Source organism: Aspergillus steynii (genome assembly GCF_002849105.1).
Source record: "Aspergillus steynii IBT 23096 chromosome Unknown P170scaffold_7, whole genome shotgun sequence".
In the NCBI taxonomy this organism is placed as follows: domain Eukaryota; kingdom Fungi; phylum Ascomycota; class Eurotiomycetes; order Eurotiales; family Aspergillaceae; genus Aspergillus; species Aspergillus steynii.
In genome coordinates, this window is record NW_020194404.1 from 2,548,962 (window position 1) to 2,568,883 (window position 19,922).

At 50.7% G+C, this 19,922-nt stretch overlaps 8 protein-coding genes across 8 annotated transcripts; 4 read left to right on the plus strand and 4 right to left on the minus strand.

Annotated features, from left to right (window-relative positions):
• Nucleotides 1-843: 843 nt before the first annotated feature.
• P170DRAFT_479090 (DUF1593 domain-containing protein) lies at nt 844-2,420 on the plus strand (the record flags this gene model as incomplete). The annotated part of the gene is made up of 2 exons (XM_024853627.1): nt 844-1,179; nt 1,248-2,420. 2 exons carry the CDS (start codon nt 844-846, stop codon nt 2,418-2,420), a joined length of 1,509 nt encoding a protein of 502 aa, XP_024701471.1.
• A 1,092-nt stretch (nt 2,421-3,512) lies between these two features.
• On the plus strand, nt 3,513-5,063 carry P170DRAFT_364061 (putative MFS hexose transporter; the record flags this gene model as incomplete). Its single annotated transcript, XM_024844625.1, has 1 exon — nt 3,513-5,063. The coding sequence occupies one exon, from the start codon at nt 3,513-3,515 to the stop codon at nt 5,061-5,063; it is 1,551 nt and encodes a 516-aa protein (XP_024701472.1).
• Nucleotides 5,064-5,324: 261 nt separating this feature from the next.
• On the minus strand, nt 5,325-6,974 carry P170DRAFT_363814 (putative xylosidase/arabinosidase; the record flags this gene model as incomplete). Its single annotated transcript, XM_024844610.1, has 1 exon — nt 5,325-6,974. The coding sequence occupies one exon, from the start codon at nt 6,972-6,974 to the stop codon at nt 5,325-5,327; it is 1,650 nt and encodes a 549-aa protein (XP_024701473.1).
• A 693-nt stretch (nt 6,975-7,667) lies between these two features.
• P170DRAFT_512735 (uncharacterized protein) lies at nt 7,668-10,051 on the minus strand (the record flags this gene model as incomplete). The annotated part of the gene is made up of 7 exons (XM_024855015.1): nt 9,394-10,051; nt 9,203-9,344; nt 9,079-9,157; nt 9,006-9,021; nt 8,785-8,959; nt 8,624-8,726; nt 7,668-8,576 (listed from the first exon to the last, which is right to left on the minus strand). Exons 1-7 carry the CDS (start codon nt 9,995-9,997, stop codon nt 7,668-7,670), a joined length of 2,028 nt encoding a protein of 675 aa, XP_024701474.1. The 5' UTR covers nt 9,998-10,051.
• A 334-nt stretch (nt 10,052-10,385) lies between these two features.
• Nucleotides 10,386-12,436, minus strand: P170DRAFT_449691 (putative acyl-CoA dehydrogenase; the record flags this gene model as incomplete). Its single annotated transcript, XM_024851062.1, has 4 exons — nt 10,386-11,880; nt 11,933-11,995; nt 12,044-12,260; nt 12,322-12,436. The coding sequence occupies 4 exons, from the start codon at nt 12,434-12,436 to the stop codon at nt 10,386-10,388; spliced, it is 1,890 nt and encodes a 629-aa protein (XP_024701475.1).
• Nucleotides 12,437-13,208: 772 nt separating this feature from the next.
• On the minus strand, nt 13,209-14,794 carry P170DRAFT_458301 (putative protein kinase; the record flags this gene model as incomplete). Its single annotated transcript, XM_024851781.1, has 6 exons — nt 13,209-13,381; nt 13,441-13,606; nt 13,666-13,961; nt 14,024-14,358; nt 14,406-14,682; nt 14,746-14,794. 6 exons carry the CDS (start codon nt 14,792-14,794, stop codon nt 13,209-13,211), a joined length of 1,296 nt encoding a protein of 431 aa, XP_024701476.1.
• Nucleotides 14,795-15,576: 782 nt separating this feature from the next.
• P170DRAFT_390709 (cytochrome P450) lies at nt 15,577-17,443 on the plus strand. Its single transcript, XM_024845914.1, has 2 exons — nt 15,577-15,914; nt 15,979-17,443. Exons 1-2 carry the CDS (start codon nt 15,714-15,716, stop codon nt 17,320-17,322), a joined length of 1,545 nt encoding a protein of 514 aa, XP_024701477.1. The 5' UTR covers nt 15,577-15,713; the 3' UTR covers nt 17,323-17,443.
• A 912-nt stretch (nt 17,444-18,355) lies between these two features.
• P170DRAFT_512738 (kinase-like protein) lies at nt 18,356-19,905 on the plus strand. The gene is made up of 2 exons (XM_024855016.1): nt 18,356-19,020; nt 19,090-19,905. The coding sequence occupies exons 1-2, from the start codon at nt 18,474-18,476 to the stop codon at nt 19,854-19,856; spliced, it is 1,314 nt and encodes a 437-aa protein (XP_024701478.1). The 5' UTR covers nt 18,356-18,473; the 3' UTR covers nt 19,857-19,905.
• The last annotated feature ends 17 nt before the right edge of the window (nt 19,906-19,922 follow it).

The window sequence follows — 19,922 nt, forward strand, 5'->3', positions numbered from 1 at the left end:
TATCCCAGTGTCAGTGGGTGTCATCTGGCCCGTTAAAAATATCGGCAATCACGAATACCTAAGACCGGCATAGCAGAGACGGGGTATGAGTTAGCGAACAATCGTTACCTGTCGTTTTAGTTTCAACACCACGGAGAAAATGATGTAGTCCGAACCCAGGAAATTGTCAATAGAAAAGTCAGATGACGTTGGATCTTTGAATATTACACTGGAACCTCCCATCTTCGGAAACAACAAGCCCGAGGTCTCAATTCCGTATCGCGAAAAACTAAGTGGGAAATAAAGGGCGTCTGCCTGGACATTCGACCCCATATTTCACACTAGTATTCGTGAATAGCCTAGACATTCCCCATCTGGATCTCCCTGCGATAACAGCGGTCTTGCTCCCAATGCGGAATCTCCAACCAGTGGGATTCCCAGAATACAGGAGTAAACGGTTCTGTATCGAGCTCTTGCCAATTTGACAAGGGTATAGAGTTTGACGCCAAGGATGTTGGTCTGCTCACGTCCACGACTAGAGGTAGGGCTGCACTTGGCGCATGCCCGGAAAGGGGAATTTGAATACGAATACCTCCCCTCAAGTGGTGGTTGCAGATACCCTGGAGTCGAACATATGACTTTCCCTCGATCTTCTGAGGGGAATATTCCCGGGTTCGATCACTCTTCCTCCCGCACATGGGCATTTCCCTCTAAGGACCCGGAGCTAAAGACACTAAATCCATGATGCTAGATCATGCTATATAGGTGCGATGCATTCTTCTGAGCCTACAATTTATCTGCGCACGAATCTCTTTCACCCTTGACATACCTCCAGACTAAGTGAGATTTGAATTTGCTTCAACTATGACTCGTTCCCAAGTCGACAATCGTATCCCTGACCTCACCAGGCTTGCTCTACCTCCATCCAAGCCTCGCGTTTTTCTCCTCACCGATATTGAAAACGAGCCGGATGACCAGGAGTCCCTCGTCCGGTATCTGCTTTATTCAAACGAGTTCGAAACTCGAGGAATTTGCGCCGTCACTTCAGCATGGCTACCAACGCGGACAGCCCCGGAATCGATTCGCACAACCATCAAGGCCTACGCCTTGGTGGTGGATAATCTCAATCAGCACGTACATCCGGATGCTCGATACCCGACAGCGGAAGCCCTTTTAAAGCTTGTATCTTCTGGAGCACCTGTAAGAGATCCCTGAGTAGATGATCGTCTCATCTTAAATTCCATTACGGTGTGCTAACTTTGTTTTAGGTATATGGCAAACAAGCCCTTTCTTTGCCGCTCAGTCCCGGTGCCAGGGATCTGGTGAACAAAGTCCAGGAATCGACAGAGCCACTATGGGTCTTGAGCTGGGGTGGAACTAATGTGCTCGCAGAAACATTACAACATATCCACGAAACAAAAACCCCTGCTGAAGAAGCAGTCCTGCACTCACGACTGCGAGTGTACACGATTTCAGACCAGGATGACACCGGCGAATGGATCCGGAACGCATTTCCGGCAGTCTTTTTTATCTGTTCAATCCATGGCTTCGGTGCCTTCGATATGTCCACTTGGCAGGGTATCTCGCATCCAATCTCCGGCGGAGACTTGTCGAAGGTATCCGCTGAATGGCTTCGGGCCCATATCCAGAAAGGTCCTCTGGGCAAGGTGTATCCAACTCCAATGCACATCATGGAAGGTGACACACCCACCTTCCTATACCTCATCCAGAATGGATTGGGACACCCAGAGAGGCCGGACTTTGGGAGCTGGGGAGGACGGTACAGGGCCGTTAACGTCGGCAGCGCGCACTACGCCGACGTCGTTGACACTCTTGTTGGTCCTAACAAGACCGAGCGTACGGACCAGAAGGCCACTATTTGCCGCTGGCGCGACCACTTCCAAAACGACTTTGTGACACGCATGAGTTGGTCGGTCACCTCGCACTTCTGGCAAGCGAGCCACCCTCCTGTGCCGATCGTTGATGGCCACCAAGGCCCAGCCTGTATGACGCGGAAGGTGAAATCCGGGGATATCGTCGTGTTGGATGCTTCGAAGACTTACGACCCTGATCACCCAGAGGATAACTCGCATCTGGAGTTCCAATGGTACCAGTACCTGGAACCAACTCTTAGCCATCCCATCGGTGCCCAAGCTGTGCCTCGGTGTACCATAAAGCCGCTTTCTCCTCCCCCAGGCACTAGTAGGAGATTGGTCTACAATGATGCCGGCTTTGAGGATGTGGCTCTTGGCCCGTGTGTGGAGGTCGTTGTACCTGATAGTAAAAAGCCCGCAATGTTTGGCATGCCAGTACAGCATTGGCTTCCCTACACGGGTGTTGACGGGATGTTCTATCATATTATTTTACAGGTGTCGCACAGAAAGGCGCAGTTTCCTGTACATAGATATCTGCGTATCATTTTGGATGCCGGCTTATCCTAAGGTTGACTACTGGTAAGACACGAAGAGGTGAAATATCCGAAGATGCGGTCTGCAGGGCCTAGAGGAGTTTTGAATTCTATGAGGTTCATGGGAAAAAAGTTCAATCTAGTCTTCATTTCGGTCTTAAAGGAAACCCGTTCTCAGCTGTATATTAAGGTTTCGAATTACTTTCGTTTTTCTTTTTTTTTTTCTTTTTTTTCCCCTTTCGTTTGCGTGGTTAAGTATTGAATTAACATCCGGCGAGAATTAGAGACAACGAATGGTCAGAAACTAGTAACTTTTGTTCTTGTTAGCCAGAGCTGAACATTCGAGTTTTTTTAAATTAGATATTATTTACAACACAAGTGTATCATTTCTTTTCGAGCGTTGCTCTATTGAGCACACTGAAATAGGCAGTCTATATCGGGGGAACATTGAGAAAAGTCCCCGGTCTAGGCGCCTGCTTTGGTGGCAATCAGTGTAAGCCGGCTAATGAGCACCGGGCTTTTGGGCAGCCGGGTGAAGTAGTTGTATCTAGACGATCTAGAGCATAGACGAGACATTTATAGCGCTTACGCCTGCCTTAAACGGACAGCCGTTACGGTATCGTCTTACCCTCGCTATCGTGCTCACCTTTGCCTGAACACAATCGTACGACATTTTAGCCTTAGAGCCTACCTGGTACTGATGGACATGTACCCCGCAAAAAGCCCCAGATCTTTCCCCGGATTTTAATTGGGGTGTTGGATCCTGACGGTTTCCCCAGCCAGGGCCTCCACATATGAGTATCAGACGACTGTGGCTAGGTCTCACAAGTCTTCGCGGACTAGAGTGAGACCTGGACTTCTCTAAATGCCTCAATCTGTCTAGTCAGAAAGGGTATAATGGTCGGGCTCTAATATACCGAGAGCAGCTTTGACCCGGGGAATCAAGCGTGAATGATGACCGTAAAGGGAGGTAGTCTCTACTGGGCGTATATAATAAGTACTATTCAAGTTCTCGTCTTTGGAAACAAGATCTGCTGGTTCCATTTATATGTTGTCTCAATTTAGCAATTTCTTGAATCATATCTTTCAATATTGCTTTTTCGGTCCCTCCCAAGACGCCTACACAATGTCCACCGAGTTAGATCGGGACACACTTCAGCAACTCATCAGAGACGCACCACCTTGGTATAAAGCTGGCAGCCTTGTGAGATTATACTTACTACTAATCGCTCCTCTTCTCACCTCGACGGCATGGGGGTTCGACCAAAGCCTAACAAATGGACTGCAATCCGTCGATACATTCATGGTCACTTTTGACAGTCCCAGTGGCTCACGTCTTGGATTCTTCGGGGCTGCAGCGGCCGTCGGTGGCATCGTGGCGTGCATCATTGGCGGCCCATTCGCGGAGAGATTTGGACGAAGAATCATGTGTTCGGCTGGCGCTGCGCTTGTCGTAGCAATGGCTCTCATGCAAACCTTTTCGACCAGTTTCGAAATGTTCACAGGAGGAAAGCTTCTCGTCGGACTAGGGTCCTATCTCCAGCAGATCGCAGCCCCAGTACTGGTTACCGAGCTTGCGCATCCCAAACAGCGCGTCTCCATCACTTCTATCTACAACACGAGCATATTCCTCGGCTTGGTTATCGGCGGCTGGGTTACTTTCGCCACCTACCGTATTGAAAGCCAGTGGGCCTGGAAACTCCCCTGTGTCCTTCAGATTGTCATTCCGTCCTACCAAATGGTCATGATCTGGCTCTGTCCTGAGAGTCCCCGGTGGCTCGTCTCAAAAGGACGCATTGAGGAAGCTCGGGCTATTCTCGTCAAATACCACGGAAACGGCATCGAAGACAACCTCGTCCGCTTTGAGATGCAGGAAATTATTGCCGGTGTTGAGGCCGATAAGACAATCATGAAGTTCAACCTGCAATCAGTCAAGACTATTATCGGCACTAAAGGCAACCGCCATCGCCTCTGGCTATGTCTCGTAACGGCTGTGGCATCGCAAACAATCGGCGGTGGTTTTACCGCCACGTATCTCCCGCTCATTCTCGATCAGATCGGAATGAACTCCGAAAAAGACAAAACGCTAATCAACGCCTGTCTGAGCCTTTTCCACTGGGTGGTCTGCTTTCTGTCCGCGTTCGTTATTCCCAGGGTCAGACGCCGTACGATCTTCCTGTTCTCGGCGGTCGGTATCAATGTTACTTTCATCATCTGGACTGCCCTGAGCGCGAGATACACAATGACCGGAGACCCGAATATGGGTATCGGCGTATTGGTCATGATCTTCATGAGCTCTTTCTTTGTTGCCATCTGCTGGGTTCCTTTGGTCATTGCGTATCCCTTGGAAACTGTGACCACTAAGCAGCGGAGTATTTTCTTCAGCACAACGATGCTTGTTGTCAACATTTCGAACTTTATTAACACTTATATGAGCCCAGTGGGGATTGACCGGATTGGTTGGCACTACTACATTCCCACTTGCGTTTGGAATGCCCTGCTTTTAATGGTCATTTATTTTACGTTCGTGGAGACTAGTGGAATGACGTTGGAGGAGATTTCAACTCTCTTTGATGGAGATGAAGACTTCCTGAATACTGTTGCTGCCGTTGGTGCTGACTTGGATGGGAAGAATGGAGAGAAGGCATGTCATATTGAGAAGTCCGAGAGGCTCTGAGTTTATCTCACTCGATCTTGGCTTTCTATTCCATTTCGAAGGAAGTAATAACCGAATTTAGACTGGATCTTCTGTCGGGATCTACATACCATCAATAGGATGGAAGTTTTGTCTACGACGACGCTATAGTTTAGGACAATCCCTTTATCGCACTATCATTCAATCAATCATGATTACGATACCCCTCGAGTTTCTCATTTCTTTCACCACTACAGTGGGATTGCCCTGTTACGCAATGAACACCCATGAATTGTGCAAAGTCTATATATCGACCTCTTCAAATCTATTCCACTCCTCTCCAAGCCCGGTAGCAAACACCCCGATGACAGGCCCGGTAAAGTCGTGCCCCGACAAGTCCAGCGTGTCAACCAACACACACGGATTCCACCCTTCTCGATCGGCCGTCGATCCCAATCGATACAAAAAGTAGATGAGCTGCTCCGTATACACGATTCTGAAGGTGATCGTCTTAGCATCTTCACAGTTGACCTCCACTCGCTTTTCCCTCCACACCTGTGGGTCCTTGGCGCGATTTAATACTTCGAAAGCCACCGTCCTCACACCAGGTTCATACATAATCATCGCATACCGGTGCTCGTCCTTGTAATACGCCAAACCAAGCTTGGCGTCTACGGCTCCTTCAGTATCAGACTCTTGAGAAAGAACCAGGGCAGCAGAGGCGGAGCCAGCGAGACGACGTTGGCGCCTTCCGATGAAGGACATCGACTGCCCGGTACATTCCCCAAGATCCGTCGGCGAGGCTAATAGACAAACCAATCTCCCGTCTGTTGAAATCCAACTCCGACTGAAATCCGGATCTCGAATCCAGACCAGATCCATGTCCGGGGACAACGGAGATGGAATCATCTCCATCGGCGACGACATCGTCGAGCAGCCACTGTCCCCTTCGGCATTGCCCCCCTCCAAACGTCGATACATCGCCCGCGGAATTGGATGCTCGATCTGCGGCCAAATCTCACCAGCCGGCCATTTCACCGCTGCTAAAAAGGTCTCGCGACCAAGGATCATCCGCCCGGCTCTGTCCTTTCGCACCCCCAAACACACCATCCACCAGTCGCCTTGCAGGTCCTGGACCAGATCCCCGTGTCCGTTATAGTGACAATAGGCGAACGGATCGTGCATACCGGTCGATTGGAGAATTGGGTTGCGATCGCAGGACTCATACGGGCCCCAAATGCTAGATGCGCGAGCGATAGTGATGCAGTGTCCTTCGTGGGTTCCTCCTTCTGCGACGAGCAGATAGTAATACCCCCCGCGTTTGTAGATATGCGGGCCCTCCGGGATTATCTGAGTATGGCCGTACCAGAGCATCGTTTCCTCGCTTAGCTTGCGTCCTGTATCGATCTCGATCTCGAAGCAACTGATACCGCACGACGGTGAAGGGCGCCAGGATGAGCCGCTGATGTAGGCGCGGCCGTCGTCGTCAAAGAACAGATCCGGATCGATGCCATGGTAGTCGAAGAAGATCGGATCACTCCACTGGCCGGCGCGGATGTCCGTCGTCGAGATTATGAAGCTTTGGAATGAGAGACCAGATGCCCAGTCCCCCGTGTCTTCGGCTTCGTTGTAGACCACGTTCGTGCAGATGATGTAAGTTGTTCCGTCATGGTGCCGAATCGTGGGCGCATAGAGTCCCCCAGTTACTGGGGCTTTTTCGATTGAATCGTCCGAGGAGAAGATAAGATTTGTGCAGGACCTCGCGAGACTCAGCTGTGTTGGTCGGTGAATGGCGTTCCCGATATGTGTCCAGTCGATTAGATCTTTGGATGCAAAGATGGGAAGGCCCGGGTAGAGGTGGAAGGACGAGTTGACCAGGTAGAATGTGTCTTGAATTCGGACGATCGATGGATCCGGCGCAAAACCGGGGATGATGGGGTTTCGGCATGCCATTGAATCTGTCTTGTAAAGTGACGATGCCTCCATTGTGCGTGAATCTCAGTTGCAGAGCTTGATGTGTCCTCGTCAATTGGATTTGCTCTGTATCTTTACCGTGCCTTTGACTCTGTCAGTTTTCCTGATCTACTCCAAGTCTGTACAGCCAGTGGCTGCAGGTGCCTAATACGTCTGGCCATGCTCCTTTCTAGAGGAAGCCAGCTGCATAATCAACCCACAGCCAAGGTCAAAAAGAATTACCATATCCCATTGAGGCAGGTTTACGCGCAGGAAACCAAAATACACTTCGTTGTACGGTTCTCACTATCAATGCACAGCTCCCCCGAAGTAGTAGACTAGACTAGTGTAGGACAACCGTCAATTGCGCTTTCTAGCAATTCCCGCGTATTCGTATTCCAGCATACCATTGAGGGCAAACAGACTTAGAATGGATTCGTACTCGTACCAAATACCAGTTTCAGGCGTATTTCATAGCCGCTTCCGGATAAATTCGCGGTTTTCTCCCACTCCCCGCACCAATTGTTAACATGTTTAAAACGCTCTCGAATCCCGGGTTCCGGGGTAATTTCGGCATGCTTCTTGGCGTCATGAACGGTTTCAAAGGCAGATAAATGGAAAGACGAAATAGAACTGGATATTGGAAGTATTCCTTGTCGACGAACCTCTTGGATTCCATTGTGGCCGAGATATCTAGACAGAGTCCTTCCTGGAGGAAAGAATATCCCCAAGACGAATAGCTAAATCTTGCTCCAAGGAGCTTGACGGGCTAGTGTCGTTGGTATCCACCACGATTTCTCCCAGTTCGGAAATCCGACAATAGTATAGTATGCACGCGCTGCGGTATTTGATCCTGCGGTCGATACAGCGCCAATTCCCACCGTAACTGTCGCTCAATACCTCATCCACCGTACATGGTCTGAAGGCATCATCATGCAACTCGATAAACAAGCTTTCCCTCGTACGCAGATATCCATAATACACCCCGTCCTCATCATTGCCGTCATACACAATCACTCCGAAGAGAGTATAGACCCAAGACTCGGACCGGTCCGCATCCATCGATAAGTAAGGGATCATATCGATTTCCTCCGGATACTCGAAGTAGTCGTTATATCTGACACGTCGTTGACATTCCTCATACTCGCTGCGCTGTAAATGAATCGATAAGACCGGTGGAAGCTTCTCATACACAAGACCTTTTTCAGTGCCGAGATAAAACATCCCACCGTGCACTCTGGCATCTTCACGCGAGAATTGCGGCTGGATTAAATCCTGCAGACTCTCGCTGAGGGAGCGATTTCCTCGCACTCGTAAGCTCAAGTGCCATGTTTCTTCGGTGCAGTGCACTCTGGTATCTGAGACTAGAGAGGAGTCGTAGCGCTTTGAGTGTATCTTCAAGAGACTGGACACTGTGTGTTGAAGCGCGCTGTCGTCAATTTGCTCGGTTAGCATTTCTATGAACAGGCTTTCTACTTGTTCGATGCTGTGCGGGTCGAGAGGTGCTGTACTGAGGTCTTTTTCGAGCAAGAAGAGTACCTCTTCCAGTGCAGTTGCAAAGTAAGCCCCCTTCATCTGGTCGGTGAGCATTTCCTGGATGACCTGGATATCGTTTAGTTTGTTTCCCGAAGGGTTAGTAGGGATCTTACCCTCCGAAGGGGGTTTATGTGGAACAGGATTTGCAGAACCAACTTCAATAGTCTTGTCTTGCGGTTATGGTTCAGTCCAGGTGGGAGTGACCTAAAGATTAAACTGATTGCAATTCTCATGTCAGCCAGAATTTCTGTCAAAGGAAATTGGTGCTATATACCCCTCTTCGACGGCAGGGGGATCAAACACCCTCATGTAGACAGTAATGTTAAACTTTCTGAAGTCAACATTCCTTGATTGTTTATCATAATAGAAGTACTCGATTAGCTTCCCAGGAGGGGGCAACAGCTGAGGGCCCCAAGTTCGCCGGTCCTTGTCATAGCAATGTCTTGCAGCTGGACTTATTAGTCGTCATTGAGTATCGATGAGAAGACGTCTTACTGCGCATGATATACTTCTGTGGGCATTCAGGTAGCTACACGACCAACGCGAATGCAACAGAGCATCCAGAAACCTCCCCGTCCGTTGGAAGAAGCTCCAACTGGAGAGAAATGTTGTCGCAAAGAGCTGGATCAGGGAGCAAGATAGCTCTCCTGTATGGCTTAGTTACGACCTGAGATCACTATACATTCACTTACCATTGCCTATTTGCAGAGTGAAAAACAGGGCTGGCCTTTCGGTCTCTGGGTCTTGTATAATCTACTTCCCAGGTATAATAGCTTTCGTCGAGTACTCCGACATTTGAGTCAAGAGTAACAGACTTTGACATCATCGCTTCATCTGCAACTGTCAGTCATACCGCATGCAGCCTGCTCCCAGATAGACATACAATCATCAGCCCTCCCACTCTCTTGCTCAAGTCCACCATAAAACGCCTCATTCCTAACAACCTCTTTCGTCTCATTCCCAACCACGCCTTTCTGTCTTAACATCCTCTCCAACCGCACATCCCCAAAATGCAACGCCACATCCAAAACACCACCCAACCTTCCACGCTCCCTCGACACATCAACTCCCACCCCCTTACACCTCTCCAGCAGCACGCTCACAATCTCCAAATGCCCCGCCTCACAAGCAACATACAACGGGCCATACCGCTCCACCGCATCTACTCTCGCTCCATGATCAATCAATAACTCGACGATCTTCACATGACCAGCGAAGCAAGCCGCGCGCAGGGCATCCCCATGCCTACCACCCTGTGCATTCACATCCGCACCTTCGTACAGGAGCATGAACGCGACTTCTTCGTGGCCTCGAATGCAGGCGGCTTGTAGGGGTGTTCCGTATACTCCACCAGCTGTGTTGGGGCTTACGCCTTCGCCGAGGAGGCGCAGGACGTTGTGCATGTCGCCGGAGAGGGCGGCGTTGTGGAGGGCTGTTTGGGCTGTTTCCGCGCGGGGAGCATCGGGGGTCCATTCGCCGGGGAACATTTTGTTAAATCTGGGAGTAGATGTGAAATAATTGGTTTCGGGGACGGTCTTGGGAGAGAATGAATTCTGGATGCGAGATAAGAGAGGAGGAATCCACAGCTCGTATTCGGATGCGCCGCGGGGCAGAAGAGGCTGAGTCTAGCGAGGCGGGGAGATAGAGCCCTATACAAGATAGAGACTGCGCGGCTCAGACGGCAAAGCAATATAACTCGAAATCTGCGTATCTTCTGCAATCTTTAGAGTTGTACGATTAAGGACCCAGGATTTTATCCTTCGCAACTTCTAACTATTCGGTTGCTAGTCTTGAAATAGGATGTGGTAAAATCGTAGCACAGACGTGAGCACATAAACAGACCTATCATTAATTAGACATCAGTAGAATCTTTCTCTACAGCTTCGCAGGTTTCTGGAACGACCGATGACCCGATACCTGCCGAGCAGGCAACTCCACTCCCCAAGCAATCCTGCAATCCCAACGAAGATGCTCATCTGTCAGAATGGCCTCCGAGGCATGCACAGGGCGATTGATAATATCTCGCCAGGCCATATCCCCAACTCCCCCTTCGCCTGCCAGAATCCACCTCCGCGCAATCTCCCCTGCTACACCGTCGCCGTCTCGCTCAGCGTCCAAAGCCAGCAGTGCGCCGCAGAGAACCCAGGCCAGAGTAAACATCGCGCGTCGTCCATCCGCAAGAATCAACCGCGCATGCTCCGTCGCCGACAACCGGGTCAGAAAGCTCGACCACACGCGTTTCAAGACCCTCGAGAGCTCTGCGTTCTGAATCAAGCCCAGCACCCGCCCAACCCAGGCCGAAAACACCACTACATGGTCATTCTTCAGGATATGACGCACCAGCTCGCTAGCCAGGACATTCGTCGTCCCCTCCCAGATCGAATTCACCAGCGTGTTGCGCAGGATCCGCGAGACGTTAAACTCCGGCTCATCCGCCTCGTCCATATACCCAACCCCTCCCATAGCCTCCTGACACTCTTGGATGCCCGCGATGGCATTCTTGCTCACCACCGCTTTCGCAGTCGCCGTGAGCGCGCGGAATACGACCTCCGCCTCCTTCCCGGGGGCCGGCAAATGCGGCGCAGCATGTCCCGAGACGCCGTTATTCTCAACCACGCCCATCACCGCCACCGTGAAGAATCCGAGGTTCATCGCGCCCCGGTGTCTCACTTCCATATCGGCCAGGAGATTCAGATGCATGGGCACCAGCCAAAGCGGCTCCCCGACCGTCGTCCTTGCCTTGGCAAAATTCTTCGCAATGCTGATCGCCCGTCGCCATCCGGCCAACGAGCCAATAAACGTATGCGTGCGCGTGACATTCAACAGCGGTGAAATCATCGACACGCCGCGATCCAAGCGTCCGATTAGGTGCGCGCGCATATCTTTCAGCTCCAGCTCCGCAGTGGGGAGTTCCTTGGTGCCGAGTTTGTTTTTGAGTCGGTGGATGCGCACCCCGTTGCTGATTTCGTGGGACTTCCCGTCCTGCGAGATAACTGTTTTGCGCAGAGGCGCGAGAAACGTGCTGAGTTTCCCAGAGGCGGTTTTGGCCAGCAGTAAGGCGACGTTGGCGTCTGTGGCGGAGGAGAAGAACTTGAACCCGCTGACGAGGTACTCGCCGTCGTTGGGGTCCGAACCGGGTGCGTGTGTCGCCCAGGTCTCTGTGTTCTGGACGTCGCTGCCGCCGGCTCGTTCGGTCATCCATTGTCCTGAGGTCCAGTGGTTTTCTCTCGCGATGAGCTTCTGGTAAACGCTGTGGAAGTGGTGGTCTGCTGGAAGTGATTTCAGCTGTTGCGAGAGAATCAAGGCGGCGCCGTCTGTCATTGCAATCGGGCAAGAGTATAGCCCCGACGACGGAGAGTAGAGATAATTCCTGGATGCATCAACATAGGCACCTCTACTATCGCTCAGAAAGGTCAACTTACACAGCATGTTGCACCAATCTTCTCTCCGCTCCATACGTCGGTTCATACCCCAACGCAACCACACTAGCTATCAATCAGCATATACTCAGTCCAAAAGCCAAAGTCACTCACCCATGTCGAGCACCCCATTTCCCCAACTGCTTCCACCCCTCACTCGTCACCAACCTGTCATAATCATACCTCTGCCCCCACACATTATACCCCTTTACATAAGGCTGGTCGCGCTCTGCATCAGCGCTCCATTCGCGGACCTGGTCCGATACAGCCTCCTCGCCCAACTGGGTAAGCTGGGGCTGAATATCCTGCAAAGTCGAAGACGGCAGATACCCTATCCATCCGGATCAGACTCATTCACTACCAGTGCCTCGAGCGAGGCATTGCCAACTCACAGGAAATCACCCGCTGCAGACTGCTGTCTGTCGTGTATGTATTCTCAAGCGGTTCGAGACGCGTGATGTGTCCGTGGTCGGCGGTAGCCGGCTGTGGCTGTGGACGGGACGCCATAGTAGCGAAATTGGAGATAGAATTTACAAGTTCCAGCGATCAAGTGAGATGGAATGGTGAGGTAGTTATAGGTAGCAGATGGTGTTCTTTGTGGCCTGATGGCTGGTCACGAGGCGTGGCTTGGCTGCCTGGCTACTCGGCTTAGTTACCTTACCTCGGCTATCCCGAAATGCGGAGTATTCACTGCCCATCGCCAATGATGATCAGGTCAGATGCTCGGCCGAGGATCAACTCTGGGGAGTCCTTGCTTTCATGGGCCGGGATTAGAATATCGAAGTTTATCCTGTTGGGTCATGTGAATGGGCCTGGAAACGCAAATGTCGTGTGGTGATTCTATATTCTTTATGACGGGGTCGGTGACATCACTTTGGTGCATATATTATCTATCTACCCGCGGAACATAAGGGGAATAGTAGGCGGAATATGGTTGGTTGGATTATTCTATTTTAGGGCACCAAAAGGCTAAATGAAGTTAGAAGGCAAATTGAATGGTTTGTTTTATAGAGTTTTTGTTCTCCCCGGAATCTCCAACCCCGTCGCTCCGTTGAAACATCTTAGTTTGCATTGGAGAAACGGCCGCAGATGTTCCAATAACAGAGACAAAAGAAAAGAAAATAAAACCAAATAAATAAATCGATTGATTTAAATCAAATCGATCACTACGAAGTAGCTAAAAGTATCACCGAAGGTTTTGTATGAAGTTGAGAAGGGAGGTTCGATTGCTAGATATTAATATAGGTACAATCCCCATTCCGACATAGCTTCAAAGTTCTTATCCTATTAGCCAAGGATCCTGCAGAAGCTCTTTTGCGGTCGCCCTTTCCTCGGGTAGCCATGTAAGAGTCTTCCGGAGAAAACGAAGGAAGCCGGCATTATCATCTAATTTGGTTTCAAGGGACTCTATAGTCCGGTCGTGAGGAATAGGTGCGAGGCCAAGCCACTCACCTGCGATGGTAATTAGTAACGCATCTTCGTGGAATCATGATTCTGGAAAAGGGCCATACCGTTCTCATCCCAAAAGTCCGCCCGCCTCTCTGGGTTCCTAGCTAGAAACTCGGCGGGTGGCGGACCCAGTGCGGCAATAAACTGAGCCAGATGAGCAGCATCGTATAGATCACCGTCATCATCGCGTGCGGTAAAGAGTCGTTTCGTTCCGAGGAGATCCCACGCCTGTTATCGCATCTTAGTCTTCTGAACCCTGATCCGGAACAGGTGGGATTGAAGCTCACTGTAAGACCAACACTCCAAATATCAACCGGGTAGCTCCATCCTATATAAAGTAGTGTTTCAGGTGCTCGGTACTCCAACGGCATTATATCACCTGCGTGGGGGCCTGGTCCGATTCTCGCTTCACCAAAGTCAGAGAGAAGCATGGGCCCTTCTTTCGGTAGCACTAAACGTGAGAGATAGATCGTGCGGTCGGGATATGTCTTGCGAGTAACCGGTGATGTGATTTCCTTCTCCTCTAGTCTGCGTAAAAGATCATTGTCATAAAGACCAAGGAGCATGTTGCCGGAGTGTACATCTGCTTAGGATCAGCGAAGGAACATGTAGATCGGGGTGACGATCTTCATAGACAAGCCATACCAGTGTGGACAATTTCTCCGTGTGAGTGCAAAAAGTCAAGGGCTTTAAGAAGTTCAATAATGGCGCCCTTGACAAAATGCTCCTCGAAGCCCTCGCGCCGGAAAACCACCTTCATATCACGAAGGCTCATTTGCGCGGGCTCAAAGACGAGGACAACGTGCTTGCCATGTGGACCAGTAACTTCGAAAGACTCCATTAATTTTCGAATGTTATCTCTTCCTAGTCCTTGATAGGAGTTGTCGGCCATGCGACTGTTTATACGGTCGTATGCCGGCAGCTCTCGATGATGGAGTGAGGTGTGTACATAAACCTTAAGCGCAACATATCGTCGATCCCTATAAGAATGAGCTATCGCTGGCTTCTGACTGATGGGATGGCTGACCTCAAGTCCCGGGCCAGCCAGGTGGTTGAAGAAGAGCCGAAGCCAAGCTTTGCGACGCATTGATAGCGGCCTTGAAAAAGTTCGCCCAGTTGAACAGGATAAAATTGGTCAGCTCGATAATCGGGTATTTCCTCCTCTTCGACTAGAGTCTCGGTCGGGATCGTAGGGTACCCGCTTGTGGGCAGGGACCGAGGCTTCTCCAGACTGGCTGTCCCTGACGCGGTGGAGAATGTTTTGAGTGAAGATGTGATTGCATTCCATGACAATGGCGTTCTGGCTCTAGGGGGATAGAAAGAGGCTCTGATTCCTATATTTTTACAAACTTTATTGAGTCGCAGACCAGATGCGAGTTTCCAAGTCTTTCTCGGCATCATCATTGTTGATTGCATGGTGAGCTGGTCAGCATGTCGCTGTATCTGCGTACAAGACCTTTGCTTGACACCTGAGGCCAAACAGGGGCACTGGCGCGCTATTGGGTCCAGGTGTGGGCCAGTCAGGAGCGGTATATAACCTACTGTGGAGCAGATACTACTCTGGGGTATGACCCAGCCTGGAGTCCTGCACCTGAGGAATGAGAAACCTCCCAATATTGACACGAGCGCTAGAGACCGCCCACGAAGGAGATGATGATTTGTTGGAGTTGACCAAATGGATGTGGTCGTTTGGATATTCAATAGAAGATGCGGAAGGCGGTCAATGTGGACGGCAGAATGGTGTGTTTGTTTGGTTTGCATGTGGGGGCCTGAGGCTGTTCCTTAGTGCGACGCATGTAGTTCTTCTACATTTCGACTAGGTTTCCTGCAATTGGGCTAGTCATACATGCAACCACAGTCAGAGTAGGGGTTTCATCTCCTTGAGATGCTCAGAATGCTAGCTGAGGATGTTTACATTGCATCGCATGTCAAGCAAAAGTACTGATCTCCAAGCTAACGGAGATTAGCGTTCGGAAGATCCGTGTGGAGGACCCGCAGTCTGGTATGTTACCAGGAATTACCAAAGAATACCAGGGGCTGTGTGGTGTTTTATCGTATTCGGCTGCGTATACACCCGCAATACGCAGTGATTGCCTGATGTTTGGCCCATCACAGGCCGCCGATTACTCGCCCTCTCTTTCCCCTTCTCTTGCTTCGCAATCAGCCCACCTTGCTTTTTCTTTTCGTGCTTCTTTTTTTTTTTTTTTTTCTGTTTTGCTTTTCCATTATTTTCTTCTGTGTATTTTCTTCTCTTCCCTTCTTTCTCCCTTTATTTCTATTCTTTTAATTCCTTCTTGTCTTCGTTCTTTGCACCCTTTCACCCTCGCCTTCAGCCATGTTGTCCTTGGCCTCCATCGGGGTCTATGGGCTCCTGGCCTTCGTCGCGTCCATTGTGCTCAACCTCGTCTATCAATGGGTCTTTGCGAAACTGAACAAGACCGAACCCCCGTTGGTCTTTCACTGGATCCCCTTTTTGGGCAACACCATCAGCTATGGAATGGACCCCTATGGCTTTTTCTTTGCCTGTCGCGAGAAGGTAAGACCGCCCCTTTTTGGTCGCACAATCCTTGACTAACCAGGAACTGTTTTTCAACCTCTAGCATGGCGATATCTTCACCTTCATCCTCCTCGGTCGCAAAACTACGGTCTACCTCGGCGTGCAGGGCAACGAGTTCATCCTCAATGGCAAACTGAAAGATGTCAATGCCGAGGAGGTCTACAGCCCCTTGACGACTCCCGTCTTCGGTTCCGACGTGGTCTACGATTGCCCCAACTCGAAATTGATGGAGCAGAAGAAGTTCATCAAATTCGGTCTGACGCAAGCCGCCTTGGAATCGCATGTGCCGCTCATTGAGAAAGAAACCCTCGACTACCTGGCCACTTCGCCCAAATTCAACGGCCCCTCGGGACGAGTGGACGTCGGCGCCGCCATGGCTGAAATCACCATCTTCACGGCTGCGCGCGCCCTGCAGGGCGAGGAAGTCCGCTCGAAATTGACCGCTGAATTCGCCGATCTCTACCACGACTTGGACAAGGGTTTCACGCCAATCAACTTCATGCTGCCCTGGGCGCCTCTGCCGCACAACAAGAAGCGCGACGCCGCCCATGCGCGCATGCGTGCCATCTACACGGACATCATCAACGAGCGCCGTCGCGCCGGCGAATCGGCCACCCACACCTCGGACATGATTTCGAACCTGATGAACTGCGTCTACAAGAACGGAACCCCCGTGCCCGACAAGGAGATCGCACACATGATGATCACCCTGCTCATGGCCGGTCAACACTCCTCTTCGTCCATTAGTTCCTGGATCATGTTGCGTCTTGCCTCCCAGCCCGAAGTTATCGAGGAACTCTACCAGGAACAGCTGGCTCAACTCGGCCCCGTCGGTCCTGACGGCACCCTTCCCCCTCTGCAATACAAGGACCTCGACCAGCTCCCGCTACACCAGAATGTCATCCGCGAGACTCTCCGCGTCAACAACTCTATCCACTCTCTCATGCGCAAGGTCAAGAACCCCATCCCTGTCCCCGGTACTCCCTACGTCATCCCCACCTCGCACGTCCTGCTCGCCTCGCCCGGCATAACGGCCCTCAGCGACGAATACTTCCCCAACGCCATGAAGTGGGACCCTCACCGCTGGGAAACTCAGGCCCCCACCGAGGACAAGGAGGAGGACGTCGTCGATTACGGCTACGGTGCCGTCTCCAAGGGTACCTCCAGCCCCTACCTGCCCTTCGGCGCCGGCCGCCACCGCTGCATTGGTGAGAAGTTCGCCTACGTGAACCTGACCGTCATCATCGCCAGTGTTGTGCGCACCATGCGTCTTCACAACGTGGACGGCCGCAAGGGCGTGCCCGGAACGGACTACTCCTCTCTGTTCTCTGGGCCCATGAAACCAGCTATCATCGGATGGGAACGTCGGTCCGCGAAATCGGCCTAGTCTTTGGCTGGAGATGCACTAATGTACAGTATATGAGAACATTAAATGAGCTTCTACCTTCGACCATGTATGTATTTAATATTGACATTTTCATAATTCTACCAATCCAATTCATTACTTCCAAATCCTAATTCGGTTAATCCCTTGGCAAATGTTTGTTCACTTTGTTTGCTTCGCGGCTGGTCATCACGTGATCATTTCTCTAAATAGCAAAGTCTGGATTACCTAATTTGCGGCTAAACGGGAGCCCCTTCCGCCTCAGGCAAAAACTATGGGATGAGCAGGGAACATAATAAAACCGTTATCGCGATATCCCTTCTACTGTATTGACTGAATCGTTAGTTTCAATGTACCGTAGTCTGAATGATCTCCTTGTTCCTTGACTATATGTTCCCCTCTCGTTTTTGAGTGTTACCTTTGTCAAAGGATTGTGCCTGCGAACTATATATATGGGAGTTTCCAGTTCAGATAGATCGAGCCAACCATAGTATTTTACCAAATCAATTTAGGTTTCGTTTTTCTTGTCTCTGGATAGATCTCAACAGATACAGGCTTACGATGAAACTATGGAATTAATGCTGAAACCTGCAGATAAGAAAGTCGCACCTCCAATCCCTTGCTAAGCGATCGATGTTGGGCCGGCGGTAGAGGTTGACAGCAGATAAACAAGAACGCTAGAATGCCAGGAAGGATGTTTCAATGGACTCAAGGATTTCTGTACGAGATTATAACGTATAATCCCTCTATTGTTGACTTGAAGATTGGTGAAATGGGAATACGTAAGATATATGTATGATTGCGGTGCTTACTTCTAGGGCCATGGATAGAGGACCATGGCCCACTGGCCCAAATAGTTTGCATATTTGAAACACTACATCTGTGTCATATAGCAGAAGAGATAGTGACAGCGCGAGAGAAGATGTCCGGGTGACCTGCCCAAATCCGTTCCCACCGCCTCCGAACCCTGCAAGGCAGGCGCGAACGGCCCATTGTGGAAGCCCCTACCTAGCATTGTCTGCACCATCGTTGTGATGCAGTTTATAGCCAGCCTGGGTTCTCGATCTCTAAACATCTTCAAATCCTATCGTTCGCGGGCACTACCGGTAACATGCCACTCCTTCGTTCGTCCTTCAAAAAGCGTTGGTCGCAGAATGTCATCCTCGCCAAGGGTGACTCACGACAAGCTTAGCTTCTTCGAGCCTCCACCTTTTGAATATGTCCCCATTGAGGGTGTCGAACGACTCGAGGGATATCAACCCGGTGGGTACCATCCCATCGAAATCGGAGATGTCCTTCAAACGCGATATCGAGTCGTTCACAAACTGGGCTTCGGGACCTACTCTACAACGTGGCTCTGCCGAGATGACCAGCACGAGAAATACGTCGCGGTCAAAGTTGGAACGGGGGATTCGAGCTCTCGAGAAGCTGATATTCTCCACGCACTGACGAGTAGCACCGGCGTCTCTCATCCCAACCATCAGGGAAGGGACATGATCCTTCCAGTCCGAGATCGTTTTGTCCTTGAAGGTCCCAATGGCGTTCATCCCTGCTACGTTACAGCTCCAGCAAGTTGCAGTGTCTCGGGTGCAAAGAACGGGTCATACCAACGCCTTTTTCAAGCCAGGTCAGCCCGCTCACTTATCGCTCAGCTGGTCATGGCTGTGGAGTATATTCACTCCCGGGGAATCGTGCACGGAGGTATGTTAAGTCTGTCTGCATGGTCTCTGTATTCCGACAAATACTACAACCAAATCACTAACATTCCAGACCTTCATCTTGGAAATATTCTCCTGCGTCTTCCCACTGATTTCGACACCCTCTCGGTCGAAGAGCTATACGCTAAATACGGCCCACCTACTTCAGAGCCCATCGTTCGTCACGACAATCAACCATTAGCGCCTAACGTCCCCAAAAAGGCCGTTCTCCCAGTATGGCTTGGGAAGCTTTGCGAGAAGTTCACCTCCCCCGAAGTCAGTATTCTACTCTCAGATTTTGGTGAGGCATTTATGCCCTCCATGGAGGATCGATGTCAGTCCCACGTGCCGATTGCATTTGCACCGCCTGAATCTGTGTTCGAACCAAGAACACCTCTTTCCTATGCATCGGATATTTGGACTCTCGCCTGCCCCATATGGTCGATCCTCGGACAGCGGCCATTGTTCGAAGGCATTCTTGCCACTCAGGATGACATCACGGCCGAACAGGTCGATGTCCTTGGGAAGCTGCCTGCAGAGTGGTGGCATGAGTGGCCGGCGCGACAGGAGTGCTTTACCGACGACGGTGAAGCTCGCTCTGATCGACACGCTCGGTCTTGGGAGGACCGGTTCATATCCCATATTCAACGACCGCGATCGGAAGCCGGAATCTCAGGTATTTGCGTTGAGGAGAAAGCTGCTGTTTTGGATATGTTGCGATCAATGCTGGCTTTCAGGCCGGAGATGCGAGCCACGGCGAGGGACGTGTTGAAGTGTGATTGGATGACTAAATGGGCTTTGCCGGAGCTTGAGGAGGCAAAAATGAAAGGATCTGATTGAAGCAGATGGGCCGAGTTTGTATACTTAGTAACTAGTTCTCAGAATGAAGCATTTATTTGGTGATAG

Bases quoted from the DNA above. Each gene is read 5' to 3' on its own strand.
- P170DRAFT_390709 (XM_024845914.1), top strand. From the start codon at position 15,714: ATGTTGTCCTTGGCCTCCATCGGGGTCTATGGGCTCCTGGCCTTCGTC. The intron at 15,915-15,978 runs GTAAGACCGCCC...TTCAACCTCTAG, and splicing joins TCTTTGCCTGTCGCGAGAAG to CATGGCGATATCTTCACCTT.
- P170DRAFT_512738 (XM_024855016.1), top strand. From the start codon at position 18,474: ATGTCATCCTCGCCAAGGGTGACTCACGACAAGCTTAGCTTCTTCGAG. The intron at 19,021-19,089 runs GTATGTTAAGTC...CTAACATTCCAG, and splicing joins CCGGGGAATCGTGCACGGAG to ACCTTCATCTTGGAAATATT.